At 34.7% G+C, this 17,113-nt stretch overlaps 1 protein-coding gene and 1 pseudogene across 1 annotated transcript; one reads left to right on the forward strand and one right to left on the reverse strand.

Moving 5' to 3' along the window:
• Positions 1 to 3,706: 3,706 nt before the first annotated feature.
• Positions 3,707 to 4,591, reverse strand: LOC120128367 (glycine-rich cell wall structural protein 1-like). The gene has a single exon (XM_039146054.1). It carries the CDS (start codon positions 4,589 to 4,591, stop codon positions 3,707 to 3,709), a length of 885 nt encoding a protein of 294 aa, XP_039001985.1.
• Positions 4,592 to 9,981: 5,390 nt separating this feature from the next.
• LOC120128323 lies at positions 9,982 to 15,834 on the forward strand (annotated as a pseudogene).
• Positions 15,835 to 17,113: the final 1,279 nt, after the last annotated feature.

A 17,113-nucleotide genomic window follows, 5' to 3' on the forward strand; every position in this document is an offset into this window, starting at 1 on the left:
GAATTTTGATTTTGTATAATTATATACCGGAGTTTTGACTTGATTCGATTCTCATAATTTGTTAAAATTATTATCAATGTAACATCATTTTGCATTTACATATTGCATACACAAACAATTATGTTAATTAAATGAATGTACATATTTACTTTTAGAATGTTTATAGTTGAATCAAAATTAAGTTTCATGTGTATAAATAAACTAAAAATAAAATTTCATGTGCATAATTGCATCAAATTAATGTTCATGTATCACAATGTATATTGATCAAAATAGGCGTTAGCTCATGGAGGCCAGCATTGACAAGTTTAATTCTACCCCTCTCCCTAATGAAGATTCCAGATTGTAAGCATACACGGATATTGATATCGTGCCGAAATTGGTCCCTTTACCCAAACTTCAAGTGTATCGATCAAGAAACTATGGTTCCATGACCGAGATTCAAAATAAGGTGCTTTCAAATCTAGAGAAAAATAGAGAGATCGAGCGATTAAAAATGTAAGAAAAATTGTAAGGGCGAGCAGAAGATTGAAATTTCAGAGGCTTCCCTCTCAGAATTTGATCTAGTGAATAGAAGAGAAATTCTAATTTAAGAAGTATAGTGTTATATTCGATATGTGCATCAAGTCTTGGTTGTTCACATGGGCGGACGCATGAATTTATGTTAGGGGTATGAACTTTTAAAATTTTAGTAATTTGAAATTTTCAAGAGGATAACTACCTCACTCACTCCCTTAGATTTATCCCTGATTGTTTAGTCTTCTTTGATTCTAATGGTTCATTCGGTGGGGTTCACCGTTCGCTAAGGTTCGGTTATTGATATTTTTGGATTGTCCATATGGATTTGACTTCAGTAAACTGCGAGAAGACTTGTTACTTGACTTATATTCAAATTGTTTACTATGAACCTTGAGTTGTGAGTTGTCTTTAACTCTTGTTGGGATCGTGTGTTAATGCTTCTTCTTTGTAGTTTCACTATTACTTCTTTTCTGGAGTTATAATATGATTAGGGGTTTGTGATATTGTGAACCATGTGAAGAATGGGGTTCTCTGGGCTAGTTTTTTATTTGTTGGTTTGTCAGAGAAATAGAGTTTAATAAATCTTAAGTATGGAGTTATGGCAGTTCAGATTCGATTATTTTGATTGCATACTCGTGATAGTTTTGGTACGTGTTGGGTATGAATAGATGTTTTCCTTTTCAGCATTGTAGAGTTTCTTTGATATTATTCCTAGGTTTATTTAAATTCTCTTAGTTATAATGGTTCTTTTTTCGGTTTTTATTTAAAAGATTATCAGTAGAAAAATTAGAAATAATAGTTTCTCTAGCAAGGGACTCTATCATTTAGCCATATTTGTTTTTGTTTCAGGGGTGAGCTTCGTATGGATCCCATAGGGACCATTTTATATATATTATATGTGAATTTTAAAATAAATAAAATATTTGTTTTAAAAAAAACATTTAAGGATGAGAGTTGGGCAATGGTAGAATTTAAAAATTACGGACTTTTCATGGTATTGTCCTAATGTTTAATTGCGGTTTGAGTTATGATAGTTTCAGTAACCTTTCATATCCAAGGAGGGTAGGTTTGGTTTATCGTCATGTGTGTGATTGTGGCAGCTTGTGGTCTTTTTCAGAAGATGTCTTTGGTAGCTAGGATTTATGTCTCGTTATTATATCATCTCGTGTATGTTGGTGAGTTGGGTGTGTTGGACGTTTTCAATTTTATTTTTTTTTGGTAAATAAAGGAAAGAGCATGGAAAGCTTAGCAGGCTTCTATCCCAGAACCATTACAATCTGCTTGTAAAAAAGGCAAAACCATTAAAGGAGGCTCAAGGAATTCATGTGCAACAGTATCCTCAAGGGCGATCAACTTTGCGAGCTTGTCCGCAACTTTATTAGCATTACGATGGACATGGCGAATTTACACACTCCAAGCTCTATTCAGAAGTTCCGCAATTCTATCATATAAAGGAGAAGTCTGTTTTCTTTTTCTGGTTAAGGATCATGGCAGCCTCAGTGCTGTCAACTTCCAATACAAGTCTTCGCTCGCCAAGATTCCAGGCATGGCGTAGACCCTCATGAACACCCCACAGTTCAGCTTCAAGAACCGAACATATTCCAATTGACCTTGACAAACTAAAGAGTCACTCACCCCTTCTGGAGCGGATGACTCCTCCGCATGAAGCCAACCCATCCATACCATCCCGATCACCATCGGTATTTAATTTACACCAATTTTGAGGGGGAGGAGACCACCTTGTAGCATTATGATTCCCTTGAGAAGTGCTCCTGGAGTAAACCATAGCCGAGCTAAGGGCAAGGGAAGCTTCTCTTTGTAGACGTTTGCTGCTATCCAGAATGGATTCTCCATCGAGATTATCGGGATCAAAGATTCTTTTATTACACTTGATCCAAATAGACCGAACAATGGCACCAAAGAGTAAATCCCAATTTGAATCACCTTGGGCATAAAAATCAGGCAGAGATAAATTGATTCTAATCCAATCCTTAAGGTCTCTAGTCATGAAATCCGCAAGCTTATCGCTCCTAATCAAGCCAGTCCAAATCGTGAATGCCGAGGCACACCGCCTGAACAGATGGTCCAGAGTCTCATCTTCCATTCCACAAACTCCACAACGTTTAGCAGAGCCCATGTGTCGCCTGAAACGTTCAATGTTGGTGATGATTCTCTCACAAGCCAACATCTGCTGATATTTAGCAATTACCTTCCAAACACGATGAGGACTAATAAAAGTCTCGCCCATACGCAAATCATACGCTGTTCGAACCGTGAACCTCCAATCAGCCCTCCAACCCAAACAATCTTCTCTAACAGTAGCAGCAGGAGGCATAGTAGCTTTCAACCAAAGCAAAACATCATCAGGCAGCAAATTATCTAGCAACAACCAATTCCAGTCACCGTTTCCAGACACTAATGTTTGGAGGAGCACCATCTACCGAACGATCTGTAACGTGATTTATCAATGGCCCCACATCGCTTAGCCACTCATCATTCCAGAAATTAGCCCGCTAACCATTGCCAATGTTCCACACTAAATTTTGCCGCACTTCACTCCAAACCATAGAAATGCCTTTACAAAGGCGAGAACAGTTCCTTCGTGCAAGCGAACGAGGAATATCCACATTCCACTTATGTTTGGAACGTAACTTTTGAGCTCATAATTGGTCTTTATTAATTACAAGATTATAAGCTACCTTCATCAATATGTACTTTCTATTGGTACGTTCTTAATTCTGGTTTTGATCAGAATATAGGTTTTTTTAATCTTTTTTATTTTTAATATAAATTTCTACCTTGCGAAGAAAATCTAATTTCAATATCAAAACATTTGAAGAGACGATATTTTCTAATCTTTGACCCATAATTTGGGTATTATTATCTGATGTCGTATATGTTTATAATTATAACTCTTGATGAAGCATAATAACGTTTCTTGTAAATAAAAGCACATAAAATGTAGGTTAATTGGACACAACCTTTCTTATAAAACAATAAAGATAAGGACCAAGCGACAAATAGAAATTTATTGACATTAATATTATGAAGATACATAAAAACAACCTCCAAAATTCTGACGCCATGAAAGCTAACTATTGTGAGAAGCTAAAACACGGACATTCGTTATTTGTAAAAATATGTAATTAGAATGTAGTAATTGGGTTTTGTTTATTTGCAAGGTGCATCAATAACCTCCCCCAACTCCGCCTCCTACACCTCCTCCTCCACCAAATCCTCCTCTAATCCCAAAGTGAGCACCTCCACCAAAGCCAACACCGCCACTCGCACCACCTCCACCTTGTCCTCCTGCCCCACCAGCAACACCTCCACCAGCACCCGCATTAGCAGCACCTGATCCACCAACACGGCTACTTGCACCACCTCCACCTTGCCATCCTACCCCACTAGCAACACCTCCACCAACCTTGCCGCCTCCATCTGCACCAGCATTGGCAACTCCTGATCCACCAGCACCACCGGTGGCACCACCTCCACCCTGCCCTGTTGCCCCACCAGTTACACCTCCACTAACTCCACCGCCAACCTTAACATTTCCATCAGCACCAGCACGGGCACTCGCACCACCCCCACCTTCTCCTCTTGCCCCACCAGCTACACCAAAACTAGCACCAGAACCTGCAACTCCTGATCCACCAACACCACCACTTGCACTACCTCCACCATGTCCTTTTGCCCCACCAGCAACACCTCCACCAACACTAGTACCGGTAGCTCCTGATCCACCAATACCGCTACTTACACCACCTCCACCTTGCCATCTTGCCCCACCAGCAACACCTCCACCTCCGCCAACACCGGCACCGGCAGATCCTGATCCACCAGCTCCCCCTTGCCCACTTGCGCCACCAACTAGACCTCCACCACAACTTCCACCAATCCCTCCGCGTCCTCCAACTCCACCTCCAAAACTAGCTCCACCTCCAAAACCAGCTCCAGCTCCACCTCCAATTAATGTTAAAGACCTCCTATTTCCTACATTTTGAGAGATTGCATGGCCATTCAGAACATGCAAGACGACAAGCACAACGAAACAATTAAAAGAGCCCATTTTGTCTAAAAGTTAATCCAAAATAATTGAATTATAATATCATAGAAGATCAATTCAATCTTTAGGAATTTTTTTTGGTTGGTTATTTGTGAAAAAATTGAAGTGTATATATATGCAAAAGTTGGCCATATATAGAAAATTAAGAAAAGGATAAGCTTAAAGTAAGGGAGTAAGAAACTGTTTCACACCAGATCCGCAATAACTATATCAATTTTCCTTCTGTTCCTTAGCCTCTAACTCCTCCAGCCGTTGTTCAAGCTCACGTACAAGAGGCTCTCTTTTTTATCAGCGTTGTGCTGCAACTTTATGATCATTTTGGTTCGGGTTCGGGTTCGGGTGGGTTTAGATCGAGTTATCTACGGATTCAATTTATTTTAGAATTTGGATTATCATAGGCTCTCATTATTTCGAGTTTGAATTTTCTCTATTTTTTTTTCAGTTTTCAGATTTCTTTGAGTTTAAATTATTTTGAATTTACAAGGTAAACTTAGATGATGGTAAACCTAGATCATCTTTAAGTTTTATAAGTTATAAATATTTTTATTTCAATTTTATTTGACCTACAATCAAAATCGGCCTCCTAAAGGCTAAAGGCATAGATTTATTTAAAAAAATTACTCTTTTCTGTTATTAATATTACTATGTTGGTATTTAATAAATTTCTAAGAAAAAATATTTCGGATATTATTGAATTTTGTCCGTTGACTCATTTGTACCATTAAAATTTTAATTTAATCAATTATAATATTAAATTTTAATTTTATATTTAATTATATCATTCTATCATTAATAACGAGACGATAGTATGACTAACTGATTTAGAAACAGCTAGAGCTCAAAGATACTAAAACAGTTAATAATATAAAAATTTTGATGTAAAATTAGGCAAAATTGCTGACAAAAACTTTATACATTGAATTTTTTCACTTATGTTATTTTATTATTTTTATGACATGACATTTTTAAGTATTAGTAAATATAAAATAATTTAAAATAAATAATATTTTATTATTTTAAAATTAAAAATAGTTAAAATAATCATTGTCTCTTGTTGGGTTGTCATAACTGTCGATCTTCAGAACCGACGGTCGTTTGATCCCAAATTATACACGGAGACTCACTCTGACACACTAAGTCCGAATCTGGAGATTGTTTTACTGGAAAATGTCCCAAAACCTGCGAATCTTGGATGAAACATTTCGTTTCCTCACTTTTTGATCTATTATTCGTGGACTTCGAAGCATGTTCCAAAAAATGGGGGGTCATATTCGAACTCAAGGGGCCGAGGTCGATGAAATCTAGGACCGAAAGGCCACCATCTACGGCCATCGACATCGACGTCCAACGACGACGAACATGGACGACGAAAAGTTGGATTTAATTTATATTTTACATTAAATAATAACAATAAATGACTGCATACAAAATAAAATAAATAATTTATAGTGACCAAAAAGGAGCAATCCACAAGTTCAATGAGTAAATTGAAAATATGAAAGTATAATGAGTGAAATAGAAAAGAGAATAAACTTCAATGAGTAATTTGTAATTTACCCTATAAAATTTTAGAAAATGATACTATTGGTAATCATAGTTAAATATGCTATTATTAGGTTTTAACCAAATTAACCAACCAAACATAAATTTAATTTTGTTAATCAATCGGGTAATTAGATATTAAATTGATTAGCAGTTAATTTTTCTCAAATTTGATTATTAATTAATACGATTCAAAATTGTTTAATTAACTAAAGTAGTAAAATATTAAATTTTAATATATATATATATATATATATATTGAAGTCCAAGTCCGTTAAAAAGCAAAATCTAACTATTTTTAACCACATTAAACGCACTAAAATTTTAAGACCTAATTAAATTTTAACCCATATGAAAAAAATCCAAATTAATCTAAACTAAAAATTATAATAAATTATGGTTAATTTGAAATTTGATCAAATTAGTCAGACATTATACGATTCAATCAATATATTTTTAAAAAGAGGATCAATTAACGATTACAAATTTTTTGGTTATTTCGATTCGGCCACCAATTAAATACCCCAAACTAATCGAACAAACGGACACTTAAAATTTTTAAATTTTCATAATTTAAGTATTTTCATTATATTTTCTAATTTTTCACTTCCATGAATTTTAAATACCCTAAAATTTCTATTAATACTCCAATTTCACACCACCTTAAATTTGATAATTTCGTATGTTTTGAATTTTTTTATATAATTTTTCAAATTCATTTTCTTTTAACGTAAAATCTCATGTTTAAGAATATTTTTCATTGTCATCAAAAGCAGGTTAATTGAACACAACCTTTGGCATAAACATGGAATAAAACACTTTTACCAGCACCACCACTAATTTTGCCAACTCCACCAGCACTAGTATAATAGACCTTGACAAAACTCGATTTGAATTATTGAATTAATAAATTTGATAACTCCTATAAATGGAGGCCACGTAAAGTCACGGCCATTGTTCAAGAATATGATGCATCGTCATCAAATGTAGGTTATTGAACATAACCTTTCTTGTCTAATTGGAATGCCTTGAAAAGCTCTTTGCACATGAAAGATGCATAAACAAGAAGTAAAACAATACAGATTAAGACCAAGTGAAAACCAAAAATTTAAATTATTGACATTAATATTGGAAGATACATAAAACAACTTCCAAAATACTCACGCATGAGTTATGCGATGAAAGCTAACGCTTGTGACAAACTAAAACCGTACACCCTATTCTATTTATGTGTATATGCACACATAATAATCTATAACAATCTCTTATTTCGGTGTTTCACCAAATAAAATGTGAAACTGAACAACCAGCATGTTTTATTGTAAATATATGTATTTAGATTGTAGTACTTGGGTTTTCTTTATTTGCAATGTGCATCAGTAACCTCCCCCAACTCCACCTCCTCCATGACCACCTGCACCTCCATGAGCACCGGCTCCTCCATGGGCACCTGCACCCCCCTGAGCACCGGCACCTCCATGAATCCTCCTCCAATACCAAAGTTAAAACCTCCACCAATACCAGCACCACCTGATCCACCAACACCGCCACCCGCACCGCCGCCGCCATGCCCTCCGCGCCACCAGCAAAACCTCCATTAACCAGCACCAGCCCCTCCCTGTCCTCCTGCTCCAGCTCCTCCAACGAATGTCAAAATTCTCCTGTTTCCTGTATTTTCAGAGATCGCATGACCATTCATAAAAAGAACATGCAAGACAACAATCACAAGGGAAACAATTAAAAGAGCCCATCTTATGTAAAAGTTAATCCACAATAATTGAATTAAATTTGTTTTTTTGGTTGGTTATTTATGAAATAAATGAAGTATATAAAGGCAAAGTTTAACCACAAATAGAAAACAAGAAAATGACATGCTTAAAGTAAGGGAGTAAAAACTATTTCACACCATTCACTTACAAAAAAAAAAAAAAAAACAATCTTATAATGAAAAAAGTCTATTTATAGGTTCTCTTTTGCAATTTAGATGACCATTATGCGCTCTTTTTTTCCTTCTAATTGAAGGATTTTTTTAATGAGGCGCAAGGTGATCTTATTTGACCATTTTCTCAATAAAAATCACACATTACATAGAAAAAAGAAGAAGGAAAAAAAAGTAGAACCAATATGTTAATTAGTAAATTGCAAGTCAAAGGCCCCCTCTTATACATGAGCATGAGGTGAATATCAATCTCCCTTGGGGTTAGCGGCACACTCACATAACATAGACGATGCAAAATGTGTGGATTGATCAACTTAAGTAAGACTTGTTGAATGTTTTCTCATTTATATTTTTCCCCAATAAATTTATGTCTTTTGATGTTTCAGAGACAAGTTAAGCGTTTTTCTTATATTAAATTTTCACAATTAATTCTTGTAGCCATTCGCTTGACCTGCATGCGATTATTACATTTAATCTTTCAATTGTTGTCTTTTCATTTTCTCTTCTCTTGAAAATAAGTTGGTAAAAAATTTATTCACTTAACCATTTTGAGAATATTATACATTATTTTAAAGGTCTCATGAAGTAGAATATAAAACCATAATTGTATTATTCAAAACTTCAATTTTACCAATAAATAATATGCCTCAAAGTTCCAAAAATTCAATTATTTTCCAACAATCCATCACATGAATGAAACTGATAGATTAACAAAACTCAATGACCGATGTAGTGATAGAAATATATTCAATATTTCATATGATATATAGGTGTCTACCTTTGAATCTTCCCTTGTAAAAGTATTTTATTTATTACTTGACCACTAGACACGAGTTAATCAAAACATATTCATTCGTAGGAGATCTAACTAGAGTGAAACATCCTTTAAAATAATCGTACACTCCCTACATAGAAGGTAACAGAAGGTAAGAGGTACATATCTATGCTCTTCACCTCTCTATGAAAGTAAAAATAAGTGATAGTTGCGACTTACAACCTCAAAGTACCCGATGAGTAGTAAGAAACTTGGTTTGTCGTAAATATTTCTTAATGGTTTTAAGAGTATGAGAGTGTTCATTATTCGGTTTTAAACCGAATTAATCGATTGAAACAAATTTAGTTCAATTAATCAGTGGTTAATTAGATGTTAAATCGAAACGATTGATTTTTTTTAAAGCTTAATTATTGGTTATTTTAGTTCAAAATAAGTTAATTAATAGGAAATATTAATATTATATATATATATATATATATATATTATATAATATATATATATATATATATATATATATATATATATATATATATATATTTAAAGCTCAAATCCGTTAAGAATTAAGACCAAATTATTTTTTAGTCATACTACCTATTATACTTTCAAGACCCAATCCAAATTTAACCCAAATGAAAAAAAAATTACATCTATTAGACTCAAATTAATCTAACTAAAAGTATTTATAAAATATTTCGGTTAATTCGATCATCGATAAATTAACCGAACTTTGTTCGATTAATAATTTTTTTAAAAAAAATCAATTCAACTAATTATATTTTAACTAATTTGATTTGATCGAAAATCGAATTAATCGTTTGAACACTCTTAAAGAAGGGTCTTTACGATGTGAATATATGGATCGAGAATACAATCATTATATTATTTATCCAAAATAAATATATAAAGTATTATTAAAAATAATATTAAAAAGGATATTATTTCATAAACAATTTTAAAAAATGATATATATGGTAATAAAGCCATACAAATCATGTGAGCACCAACAAGGGTAGGTCACGAGATTTTCGTTCCTTCAAAACATAGTTTAATCTAATCAAAACACTGTGTAAATCTTACTCATATAAGCACGTGCATGGTATCTGTAGAGCGCATTCACGTTTTTTACAACCAATACAAAACAGAAAAAGGGTTGCAGCATTCCTAAGCCCTCGACTTAAACCCACACTCCGCCGCCGCCGCCATGCAAGCCACATTTCTAACCTCACGAACCACCGTACTCCCCACCACAAAGCCGCACTCATCGCCCTCCAAATCACCTTCGCCGATGTCTTTGCATAACCGCACAATCCCAAGCGACCGTGACATCGGACTCTTCGTCTCCTCCAACCGTAAAGCTCAACAAATACAGCTCTAGAATAACGGAGCCGAAGTCGCAAGGCGCGTCTCAGGCCATGCTGTACGGCGTCGGATTGTCGGAAGATGACTTGGCGAAACCCCAAGTGGGGATATCGTCGGTGTGGTACGAGGGAAACACTTGCAACATGCACTTGTTGAGCTGTCGGAGGCAGTGAAACGGGAGTTGAGGAGATTGGATGGTTGGGTTTAGATTCATACGGTCGGGGTTAGCGATGGTATATCGATGGGGACGCGAGGGATGTGTTACAGTTTGCAATCGAGGGATTTGATTGCTGATAGCATTGAAACTGTGATGAGTGCTCAGTGGTATGATGGAATATCTCTATTCCTGGTTGTGATAAAATGTAAGCTTTATTATTCAAACTTTACCCTTTTGATTGCTAATGCTTATTATTTTAATTGTGATAACAGGTTAAAACACCAGGAAGTGTGCTTTATTTCTCTCGAAAGTGTTCCCCTTTTGTTTGGTTGAACTATTTTAGTTAAGGGTGTCCTCTAATTGAGCTGAAATCATATTTTCTTCAACTTATCTCCCCACTGTTGGAAAAATTTGAGGGTTGATTTCCATGAGCTATGTGTATTTAATTTTGTGTTCACTCTGTTCTGTTTCAAGAAACGCACAATCATAAATAATGTGAAATATTGTTGTTTCTGTTCTTTCTTTTTAATTATGAACTATCTCAATCTAACTGTGGCTATTCTGTAGATGCAGGTACAATTATTGCAATGGGGAGGCTCAATCGGCCAAGTATTATGGTTTATGGTGGAACCATCAAGGTTTGCTGCTTTGCTTGTCTAGTATAACTTCTGTAGATCGACTATCCTTTTTCTTTAGTGGCAATTGTCTCATTTAGGATTATATCCTGATTAATTTTGTTCTTATTACATTTTTGCAAGTTTCTTTGTTAAACAAATGCTTCTTTTTTAGATTCTTAAATAAATACACATTTCACCCATATAATATTTTAGATAAGTCTCTGAGGATTGGCTTTCAAAGTGGAAAGCACTCATTCAAAATTTCGAATGAATGCTTGTATTATTTTTATGTTGCTGTGTATTATTATGTATGCATGAATTTTTATCAATGCATATCTACCATAAAAATGTACCACTCTGGACTTAGTATTACATGTTGGTCTGTTGACTATTTGATTATATTATGACAAAAATTAAAGTCTTAGCCACTTTAAAGAATATGCTATTTCAAACATTCTGAGTTCTGAACAGAAATATACTAGGTCATCTACAGTAATACGTCTTAAATGAAATTTGTGCAATATGTTGCTCTGGTTCTCCCTTTCATCATTTCTTATGCATCATTGTTCATTTAATACATTCAAGTATAGGTAATCTAAATTTAGGTATGATTTATTATTTATTTTGTATTTTCTTTTGCAGCCGGTCATTTTCAAGGCAATACATACGATAGTATCTGCCTTCCAGGTAAACATAATGTTATGCCATAGGAATTGTTTTGCTGGTGATATTTTTTATTATATCTTCATATTAGCTGGGTATTTTCATGGTTTTGGAGTTTCTGTTTCTTCCTCAATTTACCATTTTCCAGACACCCTTGCTGCCAATTCTAAGATTTTAGAGTGAATTGCAAGAAAATTTCTTGGATTAGTGCAATGTTTTTCTGTCAAGTAAGAAGGCTTACAATCTAAGATTAAATGAAATATAAAGCTTTTCTTTTCTAGAATGTTAGTTCTTGCGCTGGACATCTTGTGTTTGTGTACAATCAAGAACCTCATGGTGGTGCATATCAGAAAGGACCTACCTTTTTTAATAATATTTTGGTTTGTAAAGGGTGATGTGATGTTCACTTTTGTTTGGAAGTAATATTATTTATCCAAAAAGGAGAAGTTTTGCATTTTCTGGTGAAGAGTAATATCATATCTTTCTTTTTTGCTATCTCTCTAAAATTCAGCTTGAGAATTAAAGTACTGGCAGAAATTGTAGTTGTAGTAGATTGAGTCCAGTTAGTTTGTCTCTGGTGCTGGTACATTGACACATTGTAGCTCTTTCTTGTTGCATTTATTTTGGTTTTACTCTCTTTGAACGAAGTAGTACTGATTCTTGAAGGGCGGAGTTTACCTCATTGCTTTTGCTTTCACTCGTGTTCTTCTACCCCCTTTTTATGAGTTTGAGGATTAAAATGGGACCAACTAGCTTAAATTTGTTAAATGTCAAGCAAATTCATTAGATGTCTTGCTAATATGTGAAGATTAATTCTATTACATGAATTTATCTCAAATTACCATACATTTTCTCAAATTTTAACCTTGTAAGTGTTTTTCTTTTTCTTTCAATTTGGTTGACCGTGCAGTGTTATGGAGAGTATGTAAGTGGAAAAATAAGTGATAAGGAGAGAAAGAATGTTATCCTTAACTCATGCCCTGGAGCAGGAGCCTGTGGGGGAATGTATACCGCAAATACCATGGCATCTGCAATTGAAGCTATGGGAATGTCTCTTCCTTATAGGTAGAACTATGCTCTTGGGATCATTTGATTGTGAATTTGACATTCTGCCTTTTTGTCTTACTATTGTTTGTTGCACTGACAAGCTCTTCAATACCTGCTGAAGACCCATTGAAATTGGATGAGTGCCGTTTGGCTGGAAAGTATCTACTAGAATTGTTGAAAATGGATTTAAAACCCCGAGATATATCACCCGCAAATCTTTGCGTAATGCAATGGTTATTGTTATGGCCTAGGTGGATCAACCAATGCCGTGTTACATTTAATTGCCATAGCAAGGTAAGAATTTATGCCAGACTTCCCTTGGGTATCAAATTTTTCAAAACTTGTGGAAATGAGTCTTCAAATTGTTCATGGCAGGTCTGTTGGTCTAGAATTGACTCTTGATGATTTCCAGAAGGTAAGTGACGAGGTTCCATTTCTGGCTGATCTGAAGCCCAGTGGAAAAAATGTCATGGAGGATGTACACAAGGATAAATTAACTGCATATCTTTTGCATCATTCCTTTCTTGAAGTTTTCATTTCCTCAGGAGCTTATGAATCCTGACCCTAATAACTTTCTCGATAAATGTTGTATATTCTATCTTTTTGACAAAACGGGACAAAAATGTTTTGATAGATTGGAGGGACACCTGCAGTGATTCGTTATTTTGGAGCTTGGGTATTGATGGGGATTGCATGAATGGTATGCCAATTTGGATTCTAGCGAATATCTTTGTTTATTGCAATTTTGGAGCCTTAATTTTCAAGATTTCTAATATTTGATATAATAATAATTCCACTCTAGTGACTGGGAAGACGATGGCAGAAAATGCACAAAGCTATCCCAGTTTACCTGATGGACAGTTTGTACTGGTGATTGTCCACCAAAAAGGCTAGGTTCCATTTAAATATTAACTGTGAGATGCCATGAATGGAATATGCAATTAGTCTGATTAATACCCCAAAATCATTTCCAGGAAATCATAAACCAGTGTCAAATCCCATCAAGGAAACAGGGCACATCCAATATTAAGAGGAAATCTGTCCAGACGGTTCTGTGGCAAAAATTATGGAAAAGAAGGACTCTATTTTCTGGTGCCTTTTCTTTTCTCCACTCTTTCTATTTTTAACTTTGAGCTCTTTGTCACTGGATTGTTACAATTTTATGGTTAAGAATGTAGTTTGCATCCATACATAATGATTGCAAAATTTGTTCTCTAGGCCCTGCACTTGTCTTTGAAGGAGAGGAAGCTATGATAACTGCTATCTCTGAAACCCTTCGAGTTTTAAGGTATGTGAGTCGAAGTAGCATAGTATTTCTCTATAATTAGTAGGGACTGGAGGCAATATATGCCGAGTTTTGCTTAACAGTTGAAAACGATAAGTATTTTATGTCTGCTTAATTTGATACTCTTAAAAGGTAAGGCCGGGGTTTTTTTTAGTGCACATATATTCTATGCTCTTTACCATGAGCTCTGTTTGCTTACATTTCAGTCAAGAATGTGAGTTTGAATATTTTTTTTGTTTATCTATTTGCATTGACTAAACTAGTATTTGGTTATGCTTGTAAATTCCAGGGAAAAGTAGTAATCATTAGGGGAGGGACCGAAGGGAGGACCAGGCATGCCTGAAATGTTGACACCAACAAGTGCAATAATGGGGGCAGGTCTGGGAAGGTATTGTGATAAAAAGTCTAAGTGGCTTGCCACAATGCCCTAATTTTTCTTTTGTTAATTATAATCTGCTGAGATGCTGTTCTATATTTTTTCCAAAAAATGCAAGAGCTCAATTCTGTGATTATTGGAAGCATAATAAGTTGAATTGGTCTTTAAAATGTTTTAAAACTTCTTACTCATATGGCACTTTCTTTACCATCTCTACAGTTCATTTTCAATGTGAATTGGATCTTTCTATCTGCTGATGTAAATTTGTGCCTTTCAAAATGGTATTTGATTTAAATGCTGCATTTGAATACTCAGGAAGTTGCGTTGCTCACTGATGGTAGGTTTTCTGGAGGTTCACATGGATTCGTTGTAGGCCACATATGCCCTGAAGCACAGGTGAAGTAATTCTCGCTTGAATTGCATAATTTTGCATTCCAATGAGAAACTAACATTTTGCATTTTAGCCTGTGTTTTTGGCTTTGCTTTCTTAGATATAAAGATATGATTTATATCGCATCTTGGACAAAATTGAAGCTCCGAAAATTTTAGAATAAACAAGTGGTGAACAAATTTAATTTGCACTTACAGTAGGACAATATAAAAACTTTTAGTTGCTGGAAATTCTTAAATAATGATTCAGTATGGAATATCGAACTTTGTTTACTTTTAATGTAGGATAGCCAAAGTTCTTGAGTTTCTATGTTTTCAAAACAATCGCCATTGACATATAAGAGAGAGTATTGAACTAGATGCTCATATGTTGTAATTATTATTCCTTTTATTGATACTGCTATCCAACATATGTTTAGTTATGGGTTTGGGTATGACTTTAAATAGATGCTTGATATTGGATTTGCTTACAGGAGGGTGGCCCCATTGGTCTTATTCAAACGGGGACCTCATCAGCATCGATGTTCAGAAGAGGGCCATAAACGTTGAATTGACAGATGCTGACTGAATGAGAGGAGAAAGAATTGGAATCCACCTCCTACAAGGCTAACAGGGGAGTTTTGTATAAGGTGGGAATTGATAATCTTGCATTCCAACCATGTATTGCCTCTATTGTTATTAGTAGATTCCTGATGACATCTCTTTTCTTTTCAGTACATCAAGAACGTGCAACCAGCTTCAAAGGGGTGTGTAACAGATGAATAGAGACAATAATAGCGGACGGGAGTAAGATAAAGAGTAAAAAGAGACGGAGTCATTGCATGCCATCGTTGATGCATGAGGTCTTTTTTCGCATCTCAGTTTAGGTATCCTAGCCCTTAAACGAGAATTAGGTTGTAGTAGGCATCAAGTCTCTTCATTTCCTTTTGTAATTTTGTTCCTCATTATGGGCTTGCAAGGCTTCCTGACTAGACAACCTTTTGATTTTGTTTGCTTTCCCGAGTCTTAAAAAAAGGTGTTTTAAGGGGTATGCAGAGGTACATTTCTGTCATTCAGCAGTAGTTAATGATCATCTGAAAGGGACACCGTTGGTGCATATGTTTAATGGTTTCAAAGTAGAAATTTCTTTGAACATTAAATTGCTCCACTCTCCTCCAGCCTATATTTATTGGCTTATTGACCCAACAAAAATCTTCAAGTACTTGGATGAAAAAAATGACCTTCTCTATAATATAGCCTTTTTAATTAAATTGTAAGGTTTGTTTTGGAAGAAGAGATTCACGAACTAACAGTGTATTAATATAAGCCTTTTAACTAGTAAACCAACATCTCTATTGAATATCAACAAATAATTCAATCAATTATTTTATTTAACAATTAAACTGAGTTAACAAAAATCGATAATATGACTGATTCAACCAACTATCCAAATCATAACATTGTATGACACTATTCAATTTAAGATTTTCTTTATAAATATATAAAAAGGGAACCCAATCAGCGTTGGATTCAATCTTCAGGTTCTCAGCCCTAATAATAGTCTATCAACTATCAAGGGCCCAAATGTCATAGGGCTCCAACATCTAGATCCGACTCGGACCGGGTTATCCAATTTGCCAAACCCTGAAAATCGGAGAAACAAAATCAAAGCCTCAGTGGCGAAGCCGGAGGCTCTCCGAGAAGCGATGGCATTGCCTTCTTAGGGATTTGAAGGGTTCAACTTCTTTGTAATTTCTTCGATTTTCCCTGTACCAATCATCGCGAAACAAAACCTGGTAACGAATTTTTGTAGTATTTTTAATTTCTAAATGTCAAGATTCATTGATTTTTTGTTTTTGTTTTATTAATATCATTATTCATAGGAATTGATATTATTATTAAAGTTAGATTATTCTGGAAATTTTAACAATGTTTTTCAGTTTTAGGGGTTTATTTTATTTTATAATCAAGCTACTATTTGAATAATTGTTGCCTGGGTTTGTTTTTCTAGTTTTATGTAGCACGGTAATAATAAATTTCTAGTTATGAATATAAAAATTGTCTCTTTATGGTCAATTGATGCATTTTGATCTTTACTAGCAAGTTGATTTTTTTCTCTAGTTGTACTCATTGTATAAAGGCAATGATTATTTAGCCCAATCTTCTATTGGGTATGTGGATGTTTAATGTGTTCAAATTTTATATATTAAAATGGGACCTTCTGCAGGTAAAAAATATTTGTGAAAATTTACTTTTGCTTGGTATATTGTGTGCATTAGTCATCATAAAGAGCAATTTTGATGTCTCCTCTATCACTTTTTATGTTGCTTTGGGGATAACTAGCCTTTCAACGAAGTCTAAAGGAGTAATATAGGAAATTAAGGTGACCTTTCTAG

The sequence above is a fragment of the Hibiscus syriacus genome, unplaced genomic scaffold (assembly GCF_006381635.1).
Source record: "Hibiscus syriacus cultivar Baekdansim isolate YM2019G1 unplaced genomic scaffold, ASM638163v2 tig00110478_pilon, whole genome shotgun sequence".
Lineage (NCBI taxonomy): Eukaryota > Viridiplantae > Streptophyta > Magnoliopsida > Malvales > Malvaceae > Hibiscus > Hibiscus syriacus.